The 24,212-nt window shown below is 41.3% G+C and overlaps 2 protein-coding genes across 2 annotated transcripts in view; one reads left to right on the top strand and one right to left on the bottom strand.

Annotated features, from left to right (window-relative positions):
- The window catches only part of LOC118429047 (polycystin-1-like), a gene marked incomplete in the record, with an annotated part of 44,405 nt that extends 32,033 nt beyond the window's left edge, over positions 1 to 12,372 (top strand). The window contains 22 exon segments of the mRNA XM_035839389.1: positions 605 to 860; positions 1,517 to 1,715; positions 2,148 to 2,321; positions 2,554 to 2,691; positions 2,885 to 3,093; positions 3,509 to 3,631; positions 3,905 to 4,069; positions 4,432 to 4,568; positions 4,881 to 5,129; positions 5,274 to 5,441; positions 5,656 to 5,822; positions 6,032 to 6,153; positions 6,343 to 6,506; positions 6,893 to 7,171; positions 7,577 to 7,716; positions 8,169 to 8,343; positions 8,472 to 8,597; positions 8,917 to 9,091; positions 9,389 to 9,679; positions 9,908 to 10,042; positions 10,234 to 10,548; positions 10,742 to 12,372. Of these exon segments, the coding sequence (XP_035695282.1) occupies positions 605 to 860; positions 1,517 to 1,715; positions 2,148 to 2,321; positions 2,554 to 2,691; positions 2,885 to 3,093; positions 3,509 to 3,631; positions 3,905 to 4,069; positions 4,432 to 4,568; positions 4,881 to 5,129; positions 5,274 to 5,441; positions 5,656 to 5,822; positions 6,032 to 6,153; positions 6,343 to 6,506; positions 6,893 to 7,171; positions 7,577 to 7,716; positions 8,169 to 8,343; positions 8,472 to 8,597; positions 8,917 to 9,091; positions 9,389 to 9,679; positions 9,908 to 10,042; positions 10,234 to 10,548; positions 10,742 to 11,563 (4,729 nt within the window).
- Positions 12,373 to 12,626: 254 nt separating this feature from the next.
- The window catches only part of LOC118428499 (tuberin-like), a 46,429-nt gene continuing 34,843 nt past the window's right edge, over positions 12,627 to 24,212 (bottom strand). Inside the window, exons 28-48 of the mRNA XM_035838584.1 lie at positions 24,046 to 24,148; positions 23,622 to 23,749; positions 22,584 to 22,643; positions 21,067 to 21,210; positions 20,371 to 20,567; positions 19,849 to 19,987; positions 19,181 to 19,497; positions 18,522 to 18,755; positions 18,098 to 18,271; positions 17,777 to 17,851; positions 17,598 to 17,644; positions 17,443 to 17,487; positions 16,509 to 17,205; positions 16,292 to 16,376; positions 15,996 to 16,074; positions 15,608 to 15,694; positions 15,197 to 15,383; positions 14,792 to 14,931; positions 14,402 to 14,480; positions 13,878 to 13,969; positions 12,627 to 13,520 (exon numbers count right to left, since the gene is read on the bottom strand). Coding sequence (XP_035694477.1) covers positions 13,326 to 13,520; positions 13,878 to 13,969; positions 14,402 to 14,480; positions 14,792 to 14,931; positions 15,197 to 15,383; positions 15,608 to 15,694; positions 15,996 to 16,074; positions 16,292 to 16,376; positions 16,509 to 17,205; positions 17,443 to 17,487; positions 17,598 to 17,644; positions 17,777 to 17,851; positions 18,098 to 18,271; positions 18,522 to 18,755; positions 19,181 to 19,497; positions 19,849 to 19,987; positions 20,371 to 20,567; positions 21,067 to 21,210; positions 22,584 to 22,643; positions 23,622 to 23,749; positions 24,046 to 24,148 — 3,304 coding nt within the window. The 3' untranslated portion in view covers positions 12,627 to 13,325. The remainder of the gene's footprint in view (positions 13,521 to 13,877; positions 13,970 to 14,401; positions 14,481 to 14,791; positions 14,932 to 15,196; positions 15,384 to 15,607; positions 15,695 to 15,995; positions 16,075 to 16,291; positions 16,377 to 16,508; positions 17,206 to 17,442; positions 17,488 to 17,597; positions 17,645 to 17,776; positions 17,852 to 18,097; positions 18,272 to 18,521; positions 18,756 to 19,180; positions 19,498 to 19,848; positions 19,988 to 20,370; positions 20,568 to 21,066; positions 21,211 to 22,583; positions 22,644 to 23,621; positions 23,750 to 24,045; positions 24,149 to 24,212) is intronic.

Here is a 24,212-nt window from a genome sequence, read left to right on the forward strand (position 1 = left end):
CTATAACCTTGACATTAACAGCCATTTTAAATCCGAATTAAACAGAATTGGTATTTGACATTACAAAGATTTCATACACTTGTTGGTAAGCTTTCGAATTTGTGTGTGGAATTTAAAAAAAAATTATTTTACCTATGGCATCAGGGATAAACAAGTCCACTAGCCCTATTGTCCAGGGCAAGTGAAAGTGCTGTTCGGGCAAGTGCATGTCCTACCTCACTTGTCCGATCGGGCAAGTTAGATTTTTCCATTGATTTTAGTGCAATTTTGATATACTTGTTACTTTTTACAGTCATGACATCAAGCAATTGTCTACAGAGAATTCCATTGCAGGACCTATACCCTTGACATAATTATCAGCCATTTTAAATCCGAATTAAACAGAATTGGTATTTGACATTACAAAGATTTCATACACTTGTTGGTAAGATTTTGAATTTGTGTGTGGAATTTAAAAAAAAAATTATTTTATCTATGGCATTATTTTTTGTGAGGAAAAAAGTTGCTTCAATATATTCTTTTACATTTGAGTTCATAAGTGAGAGGAGAAACTTTCTCAGTCTTAATAGCACTCACTGACTTTTCCACCCCTTGTCTGTTCCAGTGAGCATGCTGGGATGTCACAAGTGAACTTGACCATTACAAACAACTACCAGAAGCAGGACGTGCAGGTGTCTGTGGGACTCTACTGCTCGTCTTGCCTGTACTACAACCAGGACACTGGAGAGTGGGATGATGCTGGACTGACCGCCAGCGCTGAGTCCACTGCGACCGTGTCTGTGTGCTACACTTCCCATCTTACCTCCTTTGGGGCTGTTGTTCTACTGCCTCCAAATGCCATCACCCTGGAAGACTTCCCAGTAAGTTTAGTGTGTATTGACTCAGATATCATCATAAATACTGTTGCAAATACACTGATTGCTTCACCAGCAAAAAACTATGACTGAAAGAAGACACACCTGCAAATGACAACAGCATGTTGTCTAAGTATTCATTGCCGACAATATTTCAGTTTTTGTTTGACATCACCATGGTAACTGATCATTGTTAGTCCATGTGATCCAGGGTAGTTCCCCAGCTTTTGTTGTCAAAATAGGGCTTAAGTCCTGTAGGGGCTTCAGGACAACACCACAGAGATTAGGCTGGTCACGACGTGTTGGGTGGACTTGCTACAGCTTGACTATGTTAACAAACAGTTGGGTATTTCACAAGTAAATACCTTTGAAAACAAAAGTCCATTCTCACGAGTAGGGTCACAATGTACGTACATAGGTAACACCTATGTTAACTTCAAGTCTTTGGACAGAGACAAAAAATTCTTTTATCAATAAATATTGTACTGCATATATTACTAGAACTTTGCTCATTTCATGCCATGGCTCTTTCCAATGGTGACTTACCTTCATTACTGTGCCTCTGTACCAGATATCTTTATAACTAGTAGCTTCATTTGCAACCTTTATTTCCTTACCTACCTTAGAGAGTTGAGAGCTTAATCTTGTGTTATCTTCCCCAGACTCTGGAGGACATTGCCCAGAACCCCGTTGCCCTGATCACCTGCATGTGTTGGCTGGCTGTGTTCCTGGTGGCTGGGTTTGTGGTCAGGAAGCTGGACCTGCGGGACATCAGGAAGGTGGCCGTGGTGCCGCTGTGCGGGCGGGACGGTCCCTACAAGTACGAGATCTCTGTCATGACTGGAATGACCAGAAACTCAGGTCAGTAGAACTCTTGTCATGTGTTTAGGATCAGGTTAACACTCAGTAACATCAAACAAACAACATCTGTACCTGTAACGTAACTGCATGAATATCATCGCAATCTTGTTGCTGGTCAAGTCAGTGCAAGTTCATGACTTGTTTTTTTTTACTTCATTACCAGCCTAACTTCTGCTTGGGGATTACCTTGCCTTTATTAGAAGTAAGATTGTGTTAGTGGTTTAGGGCTCATACTGGGAATGAACATCTAAGGAAAGACTTGTGATTTGAATTGGTATATGGACATATATTTCATATCAATGAACTTTTCAAATATAAAAAGGAACTAAACCCTGAAGAAGAAGCTTGATTATGATAAATGCAAGTTTTACTTACAGAGATGCTTCATTGTTTATGTATAACATCATGTATATCCTGATGTACCGTATACAGGAACGACTGCCCATGTTGGAGTGAACATATTTGGTTCCAATGGGAAGAAAAGCGGGCGGCGCGTTCTGCTGAAACCCAACGCCTTCCTGAGGAACAGCACGGACGTGTTCCAGATCGCTGTAGATGGAAGCCTTGGTGACATCATCAAGATCAAAATCTGGCACGACAACACAGGTGAGCTCAAGTTCAATTTCATTTGGGAGGTTACTATGCTATCTACATGTATCATATTTAGAAGTTAGTTTTGTGAATGAAGGACAACTTACAAAGAGAAAGCTGGCCTAAGAGCAATCAAGTGAACCTTCATAACCTTGGAAAAAGATTAAATATAGCAACTATGAAAACTGTTCAAACATATTCAGTGTATGTTAACGTTATAGTTGATTGGTTGTGTTTTCCCTTACAGGACTGGACCCATCGTGGAACCTGAAATCACTTGTCGTACATGACATTCAGACTGACAAGCGGTACCACTTCCTAGCCAACAGCTGGTTCTCACTCGAGGAGCCTGACGGCTTTGTAGAAAAAGATGTCTATGTTGCAAGTAAGTACCCGCTCCTTTTAATTCTTTTTTGTATCATGCAATGTTATGTATTAATGATGTAACGTTACGTGGTTGGGCTAAGGCTGAGGGATGGAATATTGAAAGTGACAGGAGGTTCACTGATAACTCTATTATCATGCAGAAGTAATAACACACAATTTGATACTCATACTTTGTTTCATCATCTTTCTAGGTCCTGATGCTCTGAAGAAGTTCTCCACTGTTTTCAAGAACGAGACAGCCCGTGGCCTCTCGGAGCAGCATCTGTGGCTCTCAGTCCTGGAACGACCTGCCAGAAACCGCTTCACCCGTGTGCAGCGCGTCACCTGTCTGGCCACTCTGGTCTACTCCTTCATGTGTGTGAATGCCATGTGGTACGGTCTCATCAAGACAAACACTGAGGTACACAATCTCTTGTTTTTAGAAGAGAACAAAAGTACAAAAAAGTATGAGTCCTTCAGTACGAAAATGTTGTTGTTGTCCTTGTTTAACATCTGTTATTTTGCTAGATATGGTCTCTTGGTGCTGAGTAACGCATGGTTCATTTTGGATTTAATTGTCTCTCTAGGTATTTACTAATAGTAGCTTTTGGTGACTTGTATAAAAATGTCAAAAATACACTATTGTTTTTGCTATTAAAAACACCTCTAGTACACATGTAAAGAATTAGAGGATTATTACATGAAGTATCGAATCATTTCTTCCATTTTAGTAAATGAACGTTATGTTATAATATATTAAGTTATAAACTTGGCATTTTGGTCAGGTTTGTATGGCTAAGCATAGCCTGATGTTGTCTCTCTACTTTTTTTCATAGGATGTGGAAATCTGGTACTTTGCCTTCTCCTGGGAGGAGTTAGCAGTGGGCATCATCAGCAACCTGATGGTCTTCCCCATCAACCTCCTCATTGTCACGCTGTTCCGCAAGATAAAGAGCAAGGTAAGCAACAGTCTTTGTCCAGGAAACAAATCATAGGCTGTTTCCTGGTTAGTCAAATAATGGCAATTAAATATCCTATAAAATTAAGTTCAGATGTCGGGTACTGTTTGAGTTGTATATGATGATAAGAGGGAGGACTTGGTTTGGGCAAGTTGCTCGAGAATCTATGATGATAATGGGAATAACATGTTTCATGGTTACAATGTATCACATGCCTGATGCAAGGAAAGAGTGAATGTATAATGTGAACTGTTTGATTATATCCATTGACAGGTTAAAGCAACTGACTACTATGAACCAGTTGCACAGCGGGCGCAGACAGCTCAAACCATTGAGATGGACGTGATGTGTGCCACATCCCAGAACGGGGAGTCCCTCATCACCATGTCGGGGCAGTCCGATCCGTTTGCCCTGTCATTTGACCCTCGTACTGGCTCAGTAAGTACTGCTTTATCATCTGGCATGTATGGGTGTTACAGAATCATAGGCAGTAGCCTGTAAGACTATTTTACATATTAATCTATTTTACCAACAGGTTTAGGCAATCTTCTTCTACAGTCATTCTTTTTTTAGGTTATCAGTCAGTGTTAACTTAGAAATGCCTCAATTAGTTCAAATTACCTTTAGTGTTTAAAAATGCCATTTACTGCAGAGTAATACATGTAGTAACTGTTACACCACAAGTGAATAATTTCAGGAGTTAAGAGAGGTTTATCTCAAATGTTTGGATAACCAGAATAGTCATTTATTTGAAATACAAAATTGTAAGGTGAAACTCACCACCTCCTTCCCTTTTACAGATGAAGCATTCCCAGAGTTTCCGCCACGGTGGCCTTCTGGATGATGATGATGACAGTGATGATGAAGCGGAGTATCGCCCGCGGGGAGGGAAGATGAGTATGGTTGACAGCTGGGAGGACCTGAGGAAGGACAAGAGGTCAGTTCAGCCTTGGGCAGTGGGAAAAAATGCACACAAGCCCTATTTGCCAAGCTATACAGTCACGTAATGACTTGGGCAGTGGAAAAAAATGCATATATTAACTTAAAGGCTTATTTGACAAGCTATACAGTTATATATGACGTAGAAGAGTGTTATGGAATAAACTGCAACAACAACTGTAAGATTGCACTAATTGCTGCTCTGTGACTCCTTAACATACTGTTAATCTTAGCAACCAATCAGTTGTCCATTCATGTTTGAATTGCATGGAAATTGATGTTTTTTCATATAACTATCCTGTCCATGCAGGTCTCTGGAAAATCGGAACAAACTGTGGTCCTACGAGAGCATCATGAACTGGTCTGACACAGAACAGGCACCAAGTAAAACAAAGAAATCTCAGCTGAAGAGGAAAAAGACTGGTCGTTATGGCAACGGGAAAGACATTCCTGGAATCCATGTGGATGCTGTGCTGTCAGATGATGATGACGACGACTCATGGGGCAAGACGGCCCCTACCCCGAAGATCAAGAAGAGTGGAAATTTCCTGTCCACCAAGTAAGTGTGCCAACAGTATGGCATGGGGACTACTATTGCAATTAATGAAATACATGTCAATGATACTGTATGTTTTGAAAATACATACTAAGACTAAATATGCAATATCTTAGATAATGACTATCCACAAAATTTTCCTCCCAGAACCCAGGCTGATGGGAAGATGTCGCGCACCCACAGTGTGGACGACCTGCTGACATCAGACGAGTTCTGGAGCTCCATCATGGACGAGACGTCCGACCAGAAGGACTCCAGTCGAACCCTGCAGTCCAGCGGCAGCTTCACTCCAAGATCTGATGCTGACCTGGACAGGTAGGCAATAAGTCATGTCGTCCTTGCAGTTTGTGTCAATTGTTGTAAAATGAACATTGTCAAGCTACATGATAATATGATTCAACAGGAGTTGATTCTTTTAAAGCAAAACTTTCTTCCTACTGTAATCTGTAATCCATTAAATGTAGATATATTTAAGCAAGCAGACAAGATAATGTCAAACATAATTTGTTTTTTACTCACTTTCTTTCAGTGGGATTGGAGATCCGATACACAAGACCCTGGAGCCTTCCATCCACTCGGAGTCTGACCAGAGCCAGCAGACCCAGACCTTCCTGCTGGAATCTGACACCACCTCGCTGGACAGCAGTGTTCCCCCGCAGAGACGCCGGACGGGCAGGCCTGCCTCAAGCAGCTCAGGTCAGCATGCAATTCCCTCAATGCTTAACGACTTTGTGTGGAAATCAGCCATGGTATCACTGACAATGATCCTTTTTTGTAGTCTAGTATTTGTATCTCGGATCTGTGTACGGAAATGAGAAGGAATTGGCAGTCTTTAAGTAGACTACACAATGGTAATGCATGATTCAGACTGACTTATCTGACAAACGTGTCCTGTTGCCCCACAGTTGAGAGCCTTGATGAAGAAAAGGGGAAGTGGCTGCTGCCCTACTGGTTTGTGTACATTGCCTACCTGCTGTGTGCCATCATCATCGCTGGCTGCATGGTGGTCATCATCATGTATGGACAGGTAAGCGCAAAACACTTTCTGTGAAGAGTGTGAGGAGATAAATTGGTAGAATTTTTGATTACTCACCTATGAGATGAAAAAAGAAGAAGAAATGCCTGGGTCCTTATCAACAGGTCTAACTGCAATTATTGGAAATATTTTTTTCCTTTTTTAAGCATTCCTCTTGCATGTCCAATCTCATTTCTGCAGGCATTTGGGCGTGACCAAGCCACCAAGTGGGTGCTGTCCATGTTCCTGTCCCTGATACAGTCCATGTTCCTGATGGAGCCCATCAGGGTGATCCTGATTGCTCTGTTCCTCGCCTCCATCAGCAAGCCTACAAACCACGATGATGAGGATGATCTTGTGGACAGGTAAAGCTAATGTTATTATTTAAAGTTTTATGAATTTATGAATTAGACCATTAGGATGATATGATAAATGTTTTTATCATTTTATACATTTCATAGGTTGACTTGCTCAGTCTGTTTCAGTACAGTTCAGTTAATTAAAATCAACCTGCATGTACACTATAAAAAACATAGCCACATGAAATGTGTTGATTTACCATGGCACTGCCCTCGTCATAAAACATGCTAACATGATATACATGTAGTATAAAGTAAAAAAAAATCAATGTTGTGCCTAAACTTTCATACCCTTTCCACTTGCAAAACTCTTTGCAAACTTAAGGTAGCTGTTGATATGTCTAGAAGTTCTTGAAACATTGGGGTTAAAAATAAGTTCTGTCTTTCCACAGACCTGTAGTTGAGAACCAGGATGACCGTACCAAGTCCAAGGCCATCAGGGCTCCTTACGGATACGGCCTACTCCAGGCCCGTGAGGAGGCCAGGAAGGTGCGCGTGATGTACACCATCATCCACCAGTGCATCTTCTACCTGCTCTTCATCCTCACTATTCTCATCATCGCCTTCAACGACAACGACCTGAACACCTACAGGATGACTCACAGCATCGAGGACTCCCTGGTGAAACCTGAGTTTGGGACCAGCAACCGCAGCTTCCTCACCATCACACAGTATGTCACTCTCTTCCAAGCCATTATATAATAGCTGGAGATCTGTTGCATAGTAAATACTTACTGTAGTTTAAATGGCAAAATGACACCTAATGTTAACCTTCTTCTTGCTGAGGTAGCCTACAGGCATCAACTTTGTATTGGTTATGGGTTAGGCAGTAGGAAGGTTAAAATAAAAGAGTTCAATTAAGTACTAAATGGCTTTTCATGCAATAAATGGCATGGCATTGAATGGTATAATGGCATTAAATAGTATAATGGCATTTAACATCTCTGCTTTGAAGCAATGTCATTATGTTCCTATCTTGTGGACAGTATATAGTACACATGTATGTAATGATTATGCCGTTTACTACATGTATTTCTGAGCATCTTCTGACCGTCCATGACTTGTTTCCCATGCAGGAGTGAGGACTGGTGGGAGTACATGGACTCAGTCCTGCTGCCCACCTTACTGGACACCAGTCAGGGCCCCATCAGGGACTCCAGCCTGGAGGGCGTGGTTCTGGGCGGGGTCAGACTCAGGCAGATCAGAAACACTCCAGGTGGGCCCATGTTGTTTTACTCTCCAAGCAGAGGTTGGGTCGCAGAGATAGTAGTGGCGGGGATTTTTACTGGCTTGCTCCCCTCGAGTAAAAAACTATCAATAGGTGAACATCTAAGCCTGTCCTTGGTGCTGAACACAATCAATGCATGAACAAGTAAGCCTGTCCTTGGTGCTGAGAACTATCAATATGTGAACTTAGCCTGTCCTTGGTGCCGAACACCATCAATACATGGGAAGCTAAGTCTGCCCTTGGAAGTAGCAGTTTGGCTACCGATTCTGCATTGGGTACGTGATTAGTCAACAGGGAGAAGGTATAATACAGCACATTCAAGTTCTTCAGTGTTAGGTTTTGAAAACATTTAGTGATGTTAGAGCTTAGCTAAAGGACAAACATGGGACTTTTTGACTCAAATATTAAGGAAACTTATCATTTGGTTCTTGTTGTTGCAGAAACCTGTATGCTGCAAGGACTCAACCGTTATCCCAACTTATGGACGTCAGACTGGGAATGTTACTACAATGTCAGGTTGTCGACAGAGGACAGCAGCAGCTATGGAGAAACATGGACAGCAAGCCAAGCAAACCAAGCCAACTGGACCTACAGTGAAACAAACAGTTATAATGGGTAAGGGTCTGAATACAAATAACAGAAAAACATAGGATTTTTGCTTTGTTTTGCATTATGAACACACAATTTTGTTTGCTTTGTTTGTTTTTGATTTTGTTTGTTTACACATTTTTGTTGTCTCCCAGGTTGATGTACTATGGCCGTGATGGGTCCTACTCAGATAATGGCTACATCCTGGACCTGCCAAGGTCATACAATGCCAGCATCACTGCACTAGCAGCACTCAACAGTTCTGACTGGATTGACAGAGGGTAAGACATCCTTTTACTGTAGCTGCTTTTAAAGAAAGAAAATGAGTCTGATGTCAGTACTGTTAAATGCAGATCCACATTAGCAGAAGTGTTTTTTTAAGTTGATTCTTCATTCTAAGTTACAAACCCAACTTGTCTAGATATAAGCATCACTAGTATTTGGCTAGTGTCTTTCTACAGTAACGTCAGTCACTGTCACATGTATGTCCACTGTCGCATGTACTGTTCCATGTCTCTATACTACGTATGTAGCTGCAATTAGGCTCAAGACACGATCTTGCAAATAAACTTTCAATTAAATTGACATGTTATTTTTCAGGACCAGAGCTGTGTTTGTGGAGTTCAGTTTGTACAACCCCAACGTGAACCTGTTCAGTGTGGTCACCCTGCTGCTGGAGCTTCCCGTGACAGGCGTGGGACGTGCCTCACGTGACATCAAGTCTGGCCGCTTTGTGGTGTACGGGTACGGAGTGGACCTCCTCATGATCATGCAGGTCAGGACCAGTAACCTTATGTTTCTCAAATGTGTATGCTTTAAAAATTAGCTATCTTTGTTGTTTGAGTTTCAAAGGGGGCCAATGTATTTTCCTAATTGTAATGAAAGTCACAAAGTCTTGAAGAGTCTGTTGACTACTTTTTTTATGAAAAATTCAATTTTTCTGTTATGTCTGTGTTAAAAATGTAGCACATACAATGTTGTTTGTCATGCATAACATTAAGCACTGCACTGAAGTAGATACAACATGTTGTGAACTAGAAAGATGACTTACAGTAATACTTTGTCTCCCCAGGGCTTGTTTGCTCTGTTCCTGTTGTACTACATCGTGGTGGAGTGCTGTCAGCTGAAGAGACACGGCTTCAAGTCCTACCTCAAGCGCTTCCAGACGTACTATGAGTGGACCATCATCATCATCAGCACATCCTCGCTGGCAGTCTACATCCACCGGCTGATGTACACCACAGGTCTCTGGAGGGAGCACCTGGCTGACAAGACCAAGTTCATCAGTTTCTTCCACTCTGCCTACCTCGGTCAAGTCACAGCCTACCTCAATGGCCTCGTCATCTTCCTTCTCATGATAAAGGTGCTTCAGACTTTCCAGCTTTGGACAAAATTAACTCACCACATCATAGTAATTGGTTACTAAACAGGTGTCCCTCTATAGTTGTGTCATCTTCCTTAAATGTCTGCACCACCAGTAGGAAGCCGTGAAAGCAATTTCATCAATGGAATAAGTTTAACTGTTGCTTATCAGTTCAGATAAAAGCAGAATTAAAAATGCAATGATCATCATTTTTTCTCCCATCTGCAGGTGGCGAGACAAATGCGGTTCAGACGACAGTTTTCCATATTTGGTAAGGCCCTGAGGCTGGTTACCTGGGAACTGGCTGGCTGCTTCCTCATCTTCTTCATCCTCATCCTCACCTATGCACAGCTCGGGTACCTGGTAAGTACCAAAATTTCAGGAATGATAGGGCATTTAGATTTTAGCATCATACTAGTAAGTTAATGTAAATTCTTCACATATCAGAAATGTGCGTGCATGCAATATTATCACGAAATTATTACTGATATGTAATAAAATGAGTCCATCCTAAATTGCTAACAGGTTGTCGTTATTCTCCCACCTCTCCACAGCTGTTTTCCAACCACAGCCCATACTTCACCAACATGTGGATGTCCATCACTGCCATGGTGGCGATGTTCCGTGGCCAAGTTGACCTTGACCCCTGTCGAGAGGCCCAGCCTTTCCTGGCCTTCCTCTTCTTCACCTCCTACATCCTGGTGGTTTTCTGTATTGTGGGGCGGCTGTTTGGGGCCATCCTGATTCACGGGTTCACTGCAGTACGGAAGGAGATGCATCGCCCAGCTGTGGAGCGGCAGGACTACGAGATGGTGGAGTTCATGATCAAGAGATTCAAGATGTGGACCGGCCTAGCCAAGCCTAAGGCGGTTAGTTCTACTGTTATTATGGTCAATATGGTAGTTATGTGACTTAATCATACACATTTCACTTTGACAGCATCACTGTCTCACTATACAAGGGGAATTGATGGCTATATTTAACATTTCATTTACATACTTAAAAACCTTAGAGTATATACTAAGCTTACAATCATATGTTGCTTTTATTTTTGCTCCTCAGTGGCGCCACAATGTGAAGTTCCTGGGTATGGATAGACTGTCAACTCGCTCATCTCGGTCAACTGTAACCACACCGGGAGGCCTCTCCCACATATCGACTCCAAACAGCCCCATCAGTCTGGAGTCCAGCGGCTCTGTTGGCCTGGGACACATCCCTGAGGTGGGACAGATGGACCCCAACCACCTGGAGTACCTACTGGACAGACTCACCCCAACGGTGGACGCAGTGTTGTCCACATTTGATCGTTTACGCCACTATGTGGACGATGACAACACCTTTGATGAGGAACCCATACAACCAGCACAAAGAAGTCATCAGCGGACAAATATTAGCAACGAGACTCAACAAAAGAGAAATATCAACATTAGTAGAAAGGATGCCCAGAGTGCGCCGGCTAAGTCAGGTAGATCGTCTAACAGAGTGTTGAAAGCCAGCAGCTCTTGGACACAAGGCATTCCTGGACAGGAGAAGGCACTACCTACACAACGAGAGAATTCCTGGACTAAAGGATCAAGTACAAGTGGTCCACCAAGCAGGAGAGACCAGTCCTCCGCATGGAGGCAGAACAAAGAAGTGTCATGGGCAGATAGATACAAAGATAATGCATGGGGATCATCGAATTGGACTCGTAAAGGAGCCAGCGATCCCTGGGGGGATAGAAGGAGGGAAGACTCGTGGGAACAAAGTCACCCACGGTCGACCACAAACTCCCCAGCTAGGAAGAAAGAGCACTCCTGGAGCTCAGATTACGGAAGCTCCAGGAGACAGGGGTCACGGGGAAGCGTGCCCCAGAGACCCACCCCAAAGAAACCTGCTTGGTGAATAGAGCTGTATAGGGTTTGATAATTGTCTGCTGTATATATGGTATGCTGTTTCCAGAGTTTCTATTTTTCTATTTCAGGAGCTTTTTGTATATAATTGCTCAGCAGCTTTTTGCTCATTTTTACATCAGAGAGTGTGATTTTAATCCTGTAGAGGCTTCCAAACATTCCAGAAGCTGCCATACTTCATGGAGAATCCCTTTGAAAGTGTTTTTTTTTACTGTTGTTTGATATCAGATGCTATTAAATCATCTTTAAGATGTAAAATATCCCCATTTTTTGTGTGGAAAAACTAAAGTCTTGATTACCTAGCAAAATGTACAAGAATTGAATTGCTTGTGTGTGTATATAAAGATATTATGTATCTAACTTGTTTTGTATAGTGGAAATGTAACACTACCCAATAATTTAAAACTTGACAATTGTGCTGTAAATGAATTAGACAAAACTATGTTAACTAGTGGAAATTGTTGGATGAGACAGGTAGATGATTGATGTCTTTCTGTCAGATTTTATGAAGAAATAGTGCCAAAGTAATGAAGTTATTGATTAATATAAAAAAAATGTTGAATGTCTAGATGTATGTGCTGTGTACTATTGTTCAGTGTTTTGTGTGGTATTGATGTTCATGTATTTTATTGAAGTATTCCTGTGGTAAACTGTGGTCCAGCTCTACTCTCTCTCCTTGTCACTGCAACAAGAGAGCCTTCAGCTGTACCACAGTTTTCCCTTCCTCTTATTCTGACGAATGTCATGTGAAGCTGTGCTTTGTTGTGACAGATTGATGAGTAATAAAAGTGTCATCTTGAACACTCTTGTCTCCCTGTGTGTTTGATATCACATTGAGCTACAAGCTAGCAAAAGGCTAAGAGGAAACATATTGATATATGTATGAGTGAGAGCCTTTATAAAGATGGCACAGATCGGTGCCCATCATCTGTCCCTGAGGATCTACTGTATATACACTAGTTGGGGATTGAGAATGGAGATTTAGATTATAAGGTTCCATTTTGAAGTACGTAAGGACAGTGTGGGAATGATCTTCAGAAGACAAGTTACAGTCATATATATAGTCTTTTTTTATTACAAATTCCAATCACATTAATCCCAAAGTGCTGATATTGCATTTGTTTACTTTTCTGGTGAGTGCCTTCCATTTACAGTACTGAGAAGGTCAAATTTATACTGACGAAAGCTGTCTTTCCTCAAGCAAGATAATGAAATGCTCATGAAAATTCAGATAGTACATTTTACTCTGCTCTAAAATCTGAACAGTATTCAGACATAGGTTGACTACATTATGTAAAAGATAGATACATGTGTGGTTTGGACAACTTGAAATGATTTACGTTCCAGGCTTACTAATTCTATTTTTGGAGAAAGTTAAGTTTGACATTAGTTTACAGATATGTTGTTATGTTATCATATAGACGTTGATATTTGGCACAAGGAATACATGTCTATACGAATGCCACTATCAGGTAAGCCAAACCAATAATACTGTCCTTTAAATTTGAAAAACATAAATATTTTACACACAGCCATCTCAGGTTGAGTAATTATCATTGATTCACCATTTTGTACTAGTTAAGCTAGATGTAACGTAAGGTTTACCATCCTTTAAACCACTGACGGTGCTGAGCACATATCAAACATCCAGCAGCAATTACGATGTCTTTCAGACTAACCACAGATGTGCAACAAATCGACTTGTGCAAAACTCCCAGACTCCGGTCATCCCTTTCTGTTTAGTCCCAATGTTCTCACACAAACCCTGTAAAGTCTGACAGCAGGCTGCGAGGGCTGGAGGGGGACGTTGTCCGGGACGGGGGGGACTGGACCTCCAGCTCCTGGGTCACCTTTGTTCGGATACGCTTGATCTGACGGAGGCGCTCCAGCCACTTGGAGGCGTACACTCCTTCTGGGGAGTTCTTACTGCGGTGGATCATAGATGCCAACTGAGAGATATAAGAGATGTAAGATATTAGATGGCATTTTTGTACATTACTCTGAATTTCTGAAATGATGAACCACTTTGATGTCACAAGTCAGACAAATCGACTAAGTGTGTTATCTACACTGCAATTTGGTAAGTATTTCTGGGTAAAATACATGACTTACATTATACGCAAAGTATTCAAAATTATGTCTTGGATTTGAAGAGGAATTTCCTCTTTTCTATGTCTCATGGTGGAAGATGATCGCTAATGATATCATACATGTTTGACAAATAAATAATCTCACACAGTACTGATCTAAGTTTCATCTAACATATATGGGCCAAGCAGCCAAAGTAGATTGAGTGAGACGCTCACATTAGCATGCAGTGCCAGCTGTCGCACTGTAAGAGCCAGGTTGTCATCAGAGATGATTTTGGAGCTGGTATCACCAACCATGTTCTCCACCTCTGTAGTAGGAACAGATGTACATGTAAGCATGGCATTTATGGCATCTACATCCAGTATTGGACTGATAGTGATACAATGATGCATGCCTGCTGCTTCCAATAAACATTTGGAGACTATATAAGAACTGATAAGAAAAGATTAACGTTACACGAATGTCCTCTTAAGTGTTGTACAGGTTATTTCATTCCATAGCTTCCTATCAACAGGACATGGCCTCATTCAGAGCACTGCTTTTGACACACTTAAGAACCGTTTAGCTTCCCCTTAATCTTATTTTGTTGACCATGCAAACAAATTTTTCATTTGCAAAGTCAATAACCTGCTGGTGTTGGCACACCAATAAGACCTTTCATCTTATTACTAATGGTTGTGTTATTGGAACAACAGAGCTATGACCACACATACATGTAGATATACATTTTTGTACCCACCTTTCTTAGCCTTAATGGTGACCAGGTTGCTGCTGTTGTCCAGAGGCATGATCACAATGTTCACAAAGTTGAACTGGCCCTGACATGGAATTTGGAGAGAATGTTTGGTTACAGATTTCAAAGTAACATTACTCTGTCTCTATTAAGTGTTGGATACCCTGAAAACTATAAGATCTAACATCATCTGTTCTATATCAGGTTCTGCAATGCTCACTCTTCAATATTTTATGTTGAAAGACTACAAGAACACCTAAAAATGTATCTAATATACATTGTACTGTACTATATCATTCCTGTCAGTGAAACAATCTGCAATTTCTGTTGCTACACATTTTACAAATGACTTGATTGTAAGGTTACTGGGGAAAGAATAGTGATGTAAAGGGGAACCTTGATGGTGTCTGGCTTGTAGTCCTCTGTGTTGTCATTGTACACAATGGTGACAAAGTCATTGCCAATGTGAAGCTTTTTACTCTGGCAGTTCCTGTCTGTCTCCCGGTACGGCATCAGGGTAGCAACATGGAAAATCACTGCAGAGAAAATATGCAATCAGGCATACACTTAATTATATTATATATATATATATAAATGAAATATCAATAAGACAAAAATATATAATATGGCAGTACTTGACATCTTCGAGGTGCGCAATGCAATATAGGTCAGTGTATATGCATCTGTCATGAGAGGAAAGGTATAAAACTGTACTACATGTATCAGTCTAACAATGGGTAACACTGCTCAGAGTTTGAGCAGAATAGAAGATGTCACGTTCTACATATAGTGGTGACTCACTCTGCATGGCATCATCCTGCCAGCTGTAGGTGAACTTGCCGTCATTGCCGTTACAGTCCAGACCCCCCAGGAAGACCTCATCAGGGTTACAGTCCTTCAGATAGATAAGATTGCCCAAACCACTCAGGAACTCCACATAGCGCAGGGAACCAAACTCATTGCACAGGATGGCCTTCTCATCTGTGGTCTGTGGTTTGAGATAGCAAGTTACAAAGTACAGCAACAATTATGAAAAAAGTGATAGATCAATGAGTAATCTAAGATATTGTGTCATATTTTGTCTGCTTTAAAATTGATAGTGCGTGATATTTGGCAGTAGAACCATCAAAACAAATGCAAATTTACAGCCCTACCCCAAAACACACACCTAAACCCATAACTAGATACAGAGGAAATGGAAAAGACCCTGACCTGTCCTGGGCCCACATACAGAACCCCACATTTGTGGGTCTCATAGGGAGGGATTCTGTCCAGGTTCTTCACAGCTCGCCCAACTGCCTGCAACATACAACAGGGATGCACTGTGTGGAAACTCTCTACAATGTACATTGTACAACTGATGTGAGGCTGCTGCGGAGAACTCCAACAAAATTATGCTTAAATTTTCTAAATTTTCTTATCCTTACATATTCTAAACATACCATACAAGCAAATACATGTAACATATCTACGTTTAAGTACAACCCTACCTTCAGCATGCTACATGTATAACATTCTAACTCCAGTAGCATCCTGGATTCATGGGGTTTATCAATTTGTTGTAACTATCCCCAAACACCTTAAATGTACATGTACTTACCTCAGACTTTGGCAGCAGGATGGGCTTCTCATTTACACTGCCAAATGCAGCTGAATGGAACAGCTGAAGGAACACAAAGCTGAGAAACAAGACAACAAAAGTGGTGAGATGATATCAAGTTGTAGAAAACACAGCTATAATCTATCAACAGCTATGGAACAACATCAAAAAGCAGTGATGTCTCATCTCAAGATACATGTAGCACATAACCAAACCTACTGAAAAAAACAAATCAATATGCGACTACTGGTAAAAAAAATCTCCTTAGCACAGGTGAGAAGGGGGCTCCTGCTCACCTTGGACTCACACCTGACCCTGTGCCTTCCTTAACAGGTGGTTGCATTCTCCTCTTTCTCTCCAAGAACTCTTCCCTTCTGTTTACTGAAACATCAACACAGTGATTATCAATATTTGGTTCCTATTCAACAGAATGGAACAAAATGTATCAAACAGCACAAAAACCCAGGTAATATTGCAAAGTGTTGAAAAGTGCTGCAGCTGCTTATTTCTTACCTCCAGGTGTCATAACTGACACAGTCTGTGCCCTCGGTCTTCTCATCATTGGTGGGGAGGCCTGGGGAGTGGTGGGTGTCTCCATGCTGGGAGGGGGTCCGGTCTCCTTGACATCCTCCATGATACGGCTGCCAGCCCACCCTCCCGACTGCCGACTCTTGGAATCCTTCCGTTCTGCTGACTTTTGTTTCTCCTGTGAGTCCTTTCTCTCCATAGATCTACCCTGCTTTTCTGTTGACTCTTTCCTTTCTCCAATCTTACCCTGCCTTTCTGTTGACTCTTTCCTTTCTCCAATCTTACCCTGCCTTTCTGTTGACTCTTTTCTTTCCACTTGTCTTTCCTGCCTTTCTTTTGAATCCACTCTCTTGAGGGAAACATTAGAGGTACCGCCTTCACACGTATCACTTTCCTTCCCCACAGGTTGTGTTGGTTCCACAACAGCTTTAGGAACATGCTTCACAGTCAGTGTGGAATTGTTCTTATCATCTGGTACATTTTGATTTTTTCTCTCATCATCATCATCATCATCTTGTGACTGGAAGACATTGTCTAGTTCCTCCATCCTCTCCTCCTCCTTGTCCTGATAGACTGCCCAGTCTCCAGTTAGCTGTGGGGAAGAGTTGGTCTTGCGGATTGGAGACAGGGGGCTCTTATCAAGAACCACTTCTTCCTGATTTTCATCCTCACCTTTTGGTGGCTGGAAGGAAGAAGGCAAATGCCAGTCAAGCAATGGCATCTTTATGACTCAGCAACTTGGTAAATTGAATAATGACCACCACAAACACATCCTTGTAAAAGATACATGTAGTAAATAATTTTACTGTATGGAGGAATGATACAACCATTAGTAATCTAAATGATTGTAAGTTTCAATTGTCAAAAACATCTCTGAAAAATTCCAAAATAAATACAGAAAAGGAGCAAGTCCTCTAACCTCAACCACGTCCAAGGTTTCCACTGGAGAAGTTCCAAGGATAGGCTAGAAGAAAGTTGCACATGATCAAGGTGTGACCAAGTTAGGCAAACACACAAAAATCAGAAGCTGTAAAAGATGAGGGCAGATGTGAGTTAACTTAAGTTTATACTTACCTTTTGAAAGCCTATTGTTTCTGTGCTCTGGACATCCTCAAGTGAACCTAGCAAATATAGAAAACGAAGCTATTAAAAAGTGATGACACATATAAAATAATTAGATATAAAAAGTTGTTTCATGAAAGATAAATCTTTTCTTTTAATTACCATATATTTTTCAATGGCTACATTCTTACCAATGTGGAACAAGCCTTTGTCCTCTTCATGGGTTTCTTCATCTTCCCCTGCATCCACATGTACAACTTCTGAAACTAAAGAAGGCATGACTTGTTTACATCAGTTTTGAGAGTATACAGAATTTCAACATCAAGTGAATATACACTCATGCAATCACAAGATGATGACCCCTTGTGGCTCATGACAATTGCTTTTTTGGTGGCCCCAATTTTTCTCCATAGACACAAGCATGAAGTGCTTTGGCCAAGCCTATTGTGACTGCCCATTACTTGCCTATATCAACATGTAAATGGCAGATGTGACTATATATTTTTACTAACCTGTCTCGTGTATTGGTTTGCTGGCTCGATCCTGTTTGACTCCCATGGAGGGAGGGGCAGAATCTGACCGGTGGTAACGGCTGGCAGCTGAATATTTCTCTGTAGGACAAACAGTGTCAGACAGCAGAACAGCTAACAAACAACAATATCCAACTTTTACACCATATGCTGGTATTTATGGCTAGATGATACATGCTATGTTACATGTATATATATGCTAGAATGGTTTGAATCTTTTAAAGCATATACACGTAGTACACTATGTCTTGAGGGACAGCTCTTCCAGAGCAGAATTTTCCAAGGCTTTGCTTACAAAAGGATAGTACATGCAAGTCTTCTTCTTCTTCTTCTGGCACATTTGCTTGTATATATTATGCTACGGTAACAGCTGCAGAAATGATGAGAATCAACAGGGGGAGCTGTTAAGTAGGGATGCTGCCCAGACCTTCCTCCTTCTGCCCCAGCAGCAGCGTGGCGATGTCTGCCAGCGGGAAGTCCTGGTCGGGCTGCACCAGCCGGGCGTTCTGGATCCGCATCATCCAGGACGTGTTCCCAGTCGGACGGCGGATCAGAATCTCCGCCCAGCCCTGGCACCAGCAGTTGCACTCGTATCGACTGACCAGCTTGGTGGGAGAATTCTTGGCCTTGGGATTTATAGCTACAAAAAAAAAAGGACAGTGTAGACAACTATGTTTTCAAAAGATGTCAGATCTAAAGAAAAGAAGACAAATTATTCACCACAAACAGGCCATTAATTATTTACATAGAAAAAGTCTTTTAAACGGGGTACTGTAAATGCATTTAAGTTCGCGGGGATTTAATTTCGCGGTAGCAGGAAAAAGGACTTTTCGTGGTGGATTTAAGTTCGCGGTTATCCCATAGACTGAAGTCTAATACCATAATAGAAAAATATTCACGGTGGTTTTAAGTTCGCGGTGAAGTGGTTACCGCGAAAACCGCGAACATTAATCTACCGCGAACATTTCTGCATTTACAGTATTATAATCTCAAGCTTCTTGTTCTTCGTGGAAACCATGAAATCTTAGCAGTGTTCGAAATTCATCCCAAACATATATTCTGTACCTGGAGAAGGCTGCTCCTTGGGGACATCTTGGAGCATCTCTGCTCTCCTGCCCACCTGCCCCGCTGTCACACTTGGGGAGTCCTCAGGTGTACGATCCATCCTCGTCTCCTCCTCTAGCTCTCTCTCCTCTGCCTCCAGAACCTCTTCTCTCTCCTCCCCACTCCTGTCCTCCTGGATAGTTGCCTTCTCATCTACGTCCATCTGTGCCTTCTCTGTCAGACCCTGACTGAAAAGCTGAAACTCCTCCTTCAGCAGAGACATGGGGGTGGGGGCAGAGCTCAGGTACTTCCCTCCAGACTTGGATCGCTTCCTCTCCCTGTGGATATCAATGGCAGGAAAATATCAGTATCATTCTGGTAACTTAAGGCAACATCATTTCTGACTGCTTCTGTGTCATGACATTTAATGTCTGAATCCCCACAGGGAGTACAGTTACAGTTCATTATCTGTAGCTATCTTATCTCCTTGGCAAATTGTATACAAAGGACAGTAAGACAGTACACTATTGCCAAAGTAAACACAAAAAGGTTGCCAGGAATAACAGAAGAGTTGCATTGACAGTCTCAATGGAATCCATTTCCCCAAGATGCAAGGGTGCTGAGTTTTAAGGATCCATTGGAATTTCAATGACTACAGGTACTGTTGAGAAATGGAGATCTGTGCCGACCTTTTGTTACCAGCTGGGGGTATAGACGGAGATGTTGTCAGTGTCTCCAGCTTCCCAGGAGCCTCCTGGGTTCCCTTGGACGCAGAGTCTGACCTCTCACGGAACTCTGCCTCCACGTACTCTTCAGCTGTCACAGGAGCTAGAATACACCAGACACATTGTGGCAAGATGGTTATAATTTCCCCCTCTTGTGAAAAATAAGATATTACTTGTTTGAATCTGTGATTGCAACTGCTTTTCTGTCAGATCTTTGTGGTCAGATAGCATATTAACAATAGTCAACACTCCTAATGTGTTAGGAGAGACATCAAAATGTGTGGTCTTATTACAAGTATAGTGAACCTGCTGGACAGAGCTGCATGGAAGTGAAGATCAGCCAACTTCTGCCTTGCCCCCTATCGGGGACCCCAGCAGCAGTATAATCAAATACTGGATACTACTACTTCAATCATGCGACACATACATTGTGTTCAACAAGGAAATATAATGTCTTGTTTTGAATGTACAGGCACAAACACAGACCATTCATGGAAGGATGATCACTTTTATCCTCAGTCGGCTTGTCATCCTCCAGGTTGAGAAGGGAAGCACACTTCTCACACACTCCGTTCTTCCTCATCTTCAGACCTCCTCCACTGGTGGTCACCGTGATGAGCTGGTTGCCTAGCAACCAGGTCATGGTCTGTCCACCAGCCAATAGGAATTCAGCAACAGGTGATCTTCAAGACAAAAGTAGATGAAGGTTTGATAAATAGCAATGGTGCTGAGTATTCAAATTAGAGTAAAGCAACGAATCTTTGCAATCAATATGTCAAAATGTAAATTTAATGAAAGACATTTTTAGCTCTCCATTAGACGCTTAATAGTAACAAGCATTTTTCCCTTTTGAGGAACAGCATGTCATCTATCTTTGCAGATGTTTCCACTGGTGTAAAAATACAGTCAAACCTGTACAATTGGCCACCTCTGAATAAAGACTAACTGGCCAATGTGACAAATTTTTGATGGCTCATAATATTAGATAATTTTTCCCATTGACATAAACATTAAGCATCCTGTGTAAAGGGACCACATTTTATTAGTCCCAATCCAATAAGTGGTCTTTTTTTGCAGGTTGAACTGTATAGTATATACAATGCTATGAGATGCAAGAGTTAGATGTCTAACTACTGACTCCTACAGTAACTACAGAAAGAAGATGAAAGAGACTTTCCCCACCTTTTTGGAATAGTGGAGCAGGTAGAGAAGGTATATCTGGCCATCATGTCCAGACATGTCTCCAGTAGTTCAGTGTGGACCTTCAGTAAGGTTTCCTGTCTCTCATCCATGGCTGGGGTATGATCGGACTGCCGCGTCTCACGCCTAGCAACATGGAGGGAACTTTGTAAGGGACAAGGTAGTATTTTGACCAGAGGAGACCAAGTCTGAAGCATGCCTGTTCTACTCATCCAAATAGTCCACTAACGGAAATGGTCACTGATACAACTAAGATATCTCACAACTCAGGTACAACTACAAAACAGTAATCCATCATTATCTACATATACATCATAGTGATTGTACATACTTGACAATGCTGTTACATGTATCATAAAGAGATATTCTTGATTTCCAAAATCATCTATCAAATATGCTATCATAATGACATTGTAAAAAAGATTTCTGATTTGTCATGCTACAGACTTGGTCAGCTCTGGTGGTATGAAATGAAAAATTGCACATCTTACAGTGATTTAACAACAATAGGGGGGAAATGACAAGTTATTAGGGGTTGATCAATGTTGCAAGCATTTATTCATGTCAACATGATGCTAACTACATTACATGTACAAATTGTATGACAAACAAAGAATATGGAAGCAGCTGCATGGAAAAGACAAATGGTTACAATTCTTGGCACATTCTGCAAAGCAATACCCTTCTTAATAGCAGAAATATATGATTTGGACAGCCATTACTTTGTTCTCCTTGTGATAAGAAAGGCAGTGTATATGTACAAATGTAGGCACAGTTAAGATGTACAAAAGCATAATTGAGACACATTACAAACACTTGTGAGCAGTGCAGTGTGGAACATGCAGCATTTTCCTCTGGCTTCTACAGTTTGGAGACTAAGTGGATACAATACTGGGAAGGACTGGACGTTAAGTGATGTTTCTTAGTAGAATCAAGGGAAAGGGATTCAGATTGTAAAATTTAATGCATGTGCCTACTGTAGGTTCATTACTGTTGCAATACTGTTGTTTGGAAATACTTGGTAAGACAGAATGTCAGAATGTGGGGTTTTGTCAAACATCAACTTTTAATCAAGACTGTAACACAAATGGGTTATGAAGATGACAGCATTTGAACAAGAAACATTGGGGAGATAGACAATGTATATTTGACGGGAGGGACATTAAAATTGGACACACACATCCATTGAATCCTAACTTCAATATGGTGGTGCAATATTGTAAAATACACTGTGACTCTGTGAGTATTCAAATTATGACTCAAACAAAATAAAGGTTGAAAAAAAAATTCAGACATAACAATCCATGCAACATACTATCCATGTTGTATCAAGGATATATACTATCAATGAGTTATGTGTTGCTTTTAGTTTTATACATGTAGGTTATGTGAGGAGTTTATCACATGAATATTTTCAGCTTGAATACAGCATGCTGTTTAGAGTTGTGTACAAGTAAATAAAGAAAATAAGAAGTGGAAATGAAATCATGACATTTTACCAGGTGAAACTCCGTTCCAACTGTAAAAGCTCAAATTTGGACTTTGGGCTGGGCCTGAAGCTATGGCGAGAAGGCGAGAAGGCAAAAGGCAGTGAAATCTGTACAACAGCAAGCTGTGTCTCTCCTGGCAGTGCACGGTGACATCACTGATGACATGAGCCCATTGCAATATTGACTGGCTGATTTGTGATGTATCTTTAATTCTGAGTAGCCAATGGAAGCAACAGCTTTTCTCATGAAAATACATGAATTGTGGCCCATGTAAGCATTGTGTCCAAAGTGTGTAGTACACCACAGAAAGAAGATCACTTGGACAGCATGTGGGAAGCATACAGAATCTCATCATTAGAAATGATTGGTGCAAGGGTGCACCTTTAGCTGTAATTATACAGATTTGGAAAAATCAAAGTGCCTAAAGAAAAGAAGCACCACGGGACAGTTTGCAAGTCTTTAGATTTAGACACTAATCATATATAAAGGAGGATTTTTGACCTGACTCTAGGCAAAACACATACATGTTGGTCTATGGTGTGTGATCTTTCTGCTGTGGAATTCACACACAGAAGCATCAACAATAGCAATGACTACATGAAATTTCCTGAATGCAGCAGCTTCACTGTAACTTCAATGTCGATGAATGCTGCTGCATGTCAAGAGCAAAAAAAGAAATCTCATTTCTGCAAATACAATTACTTAGTATATTGCTTTACAGCACGGACTACAAATAATCATATTCTTCAGAATCTAATCCTCTACAGCCTACATGTACATACAATGTATCTAACATCAGGATTCATCAACCCACATGACTTAACAGTGTCTTAACACAGTTACCTCCTACAGGGAAACATATACAATGTATAAAAGGCAAGCTGACAGTTCTATGAAGACTTGCTTGTGGAAAAAATTGCTGTTTGAAATGACCACTGACAGAGACTAATCTGGCCCATTACTTGTACAGAGTTCATAATACCAATGATGTAATTTTACCTCTAAGAACTAAGACACTAATTCATGACAAGAGATATAGAGTCTGACCTTCTGGGCCTCTCCGTGAAGCTGGCGCTCCTTGTCCTGAACTGGTCCTGGGTGCTGGATACAGGGGAGTGATGAGAGGAGGGGGACGATGCACTCCGGTCTTCTATTGGCACATTCGACTTCAGACCCTGCAGCGATAATATTGAGATGGTAATTTACTCTCTTTGACCACACTGAATGGTACAATTTTTTTCTTTCCTTTCTTCACAGTTTAAAATCAAAGGGGAGAGAAACAACCCTAGGGGAAACTGCAACATATTATGGATAAGGAATTAATATGATGGAAAGCCAAATATTGCAGTCACAGACCAGACTATATCAGTCCCCTGAGTGGTCATCTGGGGCAGTTTTAACTGTATATCAATTAATATGTTTTAAGAACATTAGTTAGCTTCTGAATCAGTAGACTTGAGTTGTTGCCTACCTTGGTGATGTACTGCACAAAACTGCGGCGGAAGGGCAGTCTGCAGCGGATGAACCACATGGCGATCACATGGTGCGCCATGGCAACGATGTACTGGGAAAACCTGCAGAAACAACGGTCACAATCTCTCAACTTTTTCACAAATTCATCTGCAGCAAGCATGATGA

Source organism: Branchiostoma floridae, chromosome 13 (assembly GCF_000003815.2).
Source record: "Branchiostoma floridae strain S238N-H82 chromosome 13, Bfl_VNyyK, whole genome shotgun sequence".
NCBI lineage: Eukaryota > Metazoa > Chordata > Leptocardii > Amphioxiformes > Branchiostomatidae > Branchiostoma > Branchiostoma floridae.